The 2,715-nt window shown below is 57.3% G+C and overlaps 1 protein-coding gene across 1 annotated transcript; it reads left to right on the top strand.

The window, feature by feature from the left end:
• The first annotated feature begins 215 nt into the window (after positions 1-215).
• On the top strand, positions 216-1,322 carry CCR7 (C-C motif chemokine receptor 7). Its single transcript, XM_007112494.2, has one exon. It carries the CDS (start codon positions 246-248, stop codon positions 1,287-1,289), a length of 1,044 nt encoding a protein of 347 aa, XP_007112556.2. The 5' UTR covers positions 216-245; the 3' UTR covers positions 1,290-1,322.
• Positions 1,323-2,715: the final 1,393 nt, after the last annotated feature.

Here is a 2,715-nt window from a genome sequence, read left to right as displayed (position 1 = left end):
CTGATTTCAAATGGAAGAGTCACCTGGAAAGTTTAGAAAAACAGATTCCTGGGCCCCAGCCCCTGAGATTCTGGTTCAGCGGGTCTCAGATGGGGTCCGAGAATTTGCAGGTAATGCTAACTGTACCTTGAAACCACTGCTCTGGCCAATCCCACAGCAGTGAGACTGAGACCCACTCAGCTAAGCTGGATCGTGTTCCTTCCCCACAGGTATGCCTGTGCCAGGATGAGGTCACGGACGATTACATGGGAGACAACACCACAGTGGACTACACGCTGTACGAGTCCGTGTGCTTCAAGAAGGACGTGCGGAGCTTTAAAGCCTGGTTCCTCCCGGTCATGTACTCCATCATTTGCTTCATGGGCCTGCTGGGCAACGGGCTGGTCATGCTGACCTACATCTATTTCAAGAGGCTCAAGACCATGACCGATACCTACCTGCTCAACCTGGCCGTGGCGGACATCCTCTTCCTCCTGACCCTTCCCTTCTGGGCGTACAGCGCGGCCAGGTCCTGGGTCTTCGGGGTCCACGTTTGCAAGCTCATCTTTGGCATCTACAAGATAAGCTTCTTCAGCGGCATGCTTCTGCTTCTGTGTATTAGCATCGACCGCTACGTCGCCATCGTCCAGGCCGTCTCGGCCCACCGCCACCGTGCCCGCGTCCTTCTCATCAGCAAGCTCTCCTGCGTGGGCATCTGGCTGCTGGCCGTGGTGCTCGCCACCCCAGAGCTGCTGTACAGCGGCATCCAGAAGAGCAGCAGCGAGCAAGCGCTGCGCTGCTCCCTCGTCACCGAGCACGTGGAGGCCCTGATCACCATCCAGGTGGCCCAGATGGTGGTAGGCTTTCTGATCCCCCTGGTGGCCATGAGCTTCTGCTACCTCCTCATCGTCCGCACCCTGCTCCAGGCGCGCAACTTTGAGCGCAACAAGGCCATCAAGGTGATCATCGCCGTGGTCGTGGTCTTCGTAGCCTTCCAGCTGCCCTACAACGGGGTGGTCCTGGCCCAGACGGTGGCCAACTTCAACATCACCAGCGGCACCAGCTGCGAACTCAGCAAGCAGCTCAACATCGCCTACGATGTCACCTACAGCCTGGCCTGCATCCGCTGCTGCGTCAACCCTTTCTTGTACGCCTTCATCGGCGTCAAGTTCCGCAGCGACCTCTTCAAGCTCTTCAAGGACCTAGGCTGCCTCAGCCAGGAGCGGCTCCGGCAGTGGTCCGCCTGCCGGCACGCCCGGCGGTCCTCCATGAGCGTGGAGGCTGAGACCACCACCACCTTCTCCCCGTAGGAGGCTCCTCTGCCTGGACTAGAGGGACCTCTCCCGGGGCCCCTCAGACTGGGGGACAGATGACCCAACAGCTGCTGAGGGAAAGGCCGTTCTGGCCATTGAGGTTTATCTCGTGGTGAAAACCCAAGCCACAAAAGACAGATGAAACCCAACCCTAGCTAGCTACCTCAACCAAGGTTGCAAAGAGACGTGGTTGATAAGCTATCCCAGATCCTGCAACACTCCGAAACCAAGGCCGTTGTCCCGCAAACCCCGAACGAGAGGTGAAAGTCAAGAAACGGTTCACACCTCCTGGAGTGAAAGGGCAGGCATCGGTGAGATCTAGGGTGGTGGAAGGCGCCTGGCCATTGTTCCCATCAATCTTCTAGAAAGAAGTCCTCCCTGAGACTCAGGGTGAGGGCTTTCAGAAAGCAAGCCTTTGTCCCCAAGACCAGAGACACTGGGGCAACTTCTGAACTGGGCAACGCTCTGAATCCCTCCCTCCATCTATCTCTCTTTCCTCCTGTCATCCAAGCCAGCAAGAGACGGCAGCCTCCATGGCCCCTCACCAGCCACCTTTCCTCAGGCTCTCCACGCTGAAGGGGTGTGGTGTTTCCCGCAGGCCAGGCCTGGCCACAGCCATTTTTCCAGCCAGGGCGCTGGGGCAGCGATGACGCGTGGCTGGCCCTTCTCAGGTCTCAGCTCTGCTAGGAAGGGGGGAGAAGGCAGGGAGAAAGTTTAGGGGCCAGGGGTGGGGACGACGCTGGCTGCCGCCAGCCAATGAGCTCCTTCTTTGTTCTTTGCCACGGGGACAAAAATCTCTCATCCTGTTCTGCTTTCAGTTCATTAAGAGAGCACATTTTACTCATACACAAATAAAAGTTTTCCCTTGAGGAAACAACAGCTTGAAAAGAAAGGGAAAAAAATTCTTGGTAAATGGCAAACGAGTGTGTTCTTGTTTTGCAAACCCCACGCCCCAGCTGACCACCCCCGCATCCCTTTCCTCCCCCAGGCCTCATTGTTCAGAGATGCTCAGAGCCACGAGGTCTGCTGAGCTATGCTCTGAGCCCTTCCGATGACACAGGCCCACGAGGCTGAACAAGGCAGGAGGAGGAGAAAGGCAGGGTGTCCAGCTTGCAAACACCCTTCTGGAGCTCACAGGACGGGACCCAAGCCTGTGAGGTCAGCAGTGACCCAGAGACACGGTCTGAGCTGAGCTTTGGAAAGAAGAGCTTTGTCTCTTTAACCTCTATGGCTGGGAACTCTCCCTGACCCTTAGCAGCATTTACACACTGTCCTGTTCATCTGTCCCAACTCAGTCTGGAACTGGAGCCCATGACCCTTGGTCAGTCCCCCTGGGCTCCCCAAAGTGGTGTTTAGAGGGAGGGCCTCTCCCTGACACCCATCTACCACGGCATCCTGGATCCAGGGGGCTTGGGATGGGACC

Source organism: Physeter macrocephalus, chromosome 14, assembly GCF_002837175.3.
Source record: "Physeter macrocephalus isolate SW-GA chromosome 14, ASM283717v5, whole genome shotgun sequence".
Lineage (NCBI taxonomy): Eukaryota > Metazoa > Chordata > Mammalia > Artiodactyla > Physeteridae > Physeter > Physeter macrocephalus.
The sequence above is the reverse complement of the archived record's forward strand: the minus strand, read 5'-3'. Positions and strand labels throughout refer to the sequence as shown.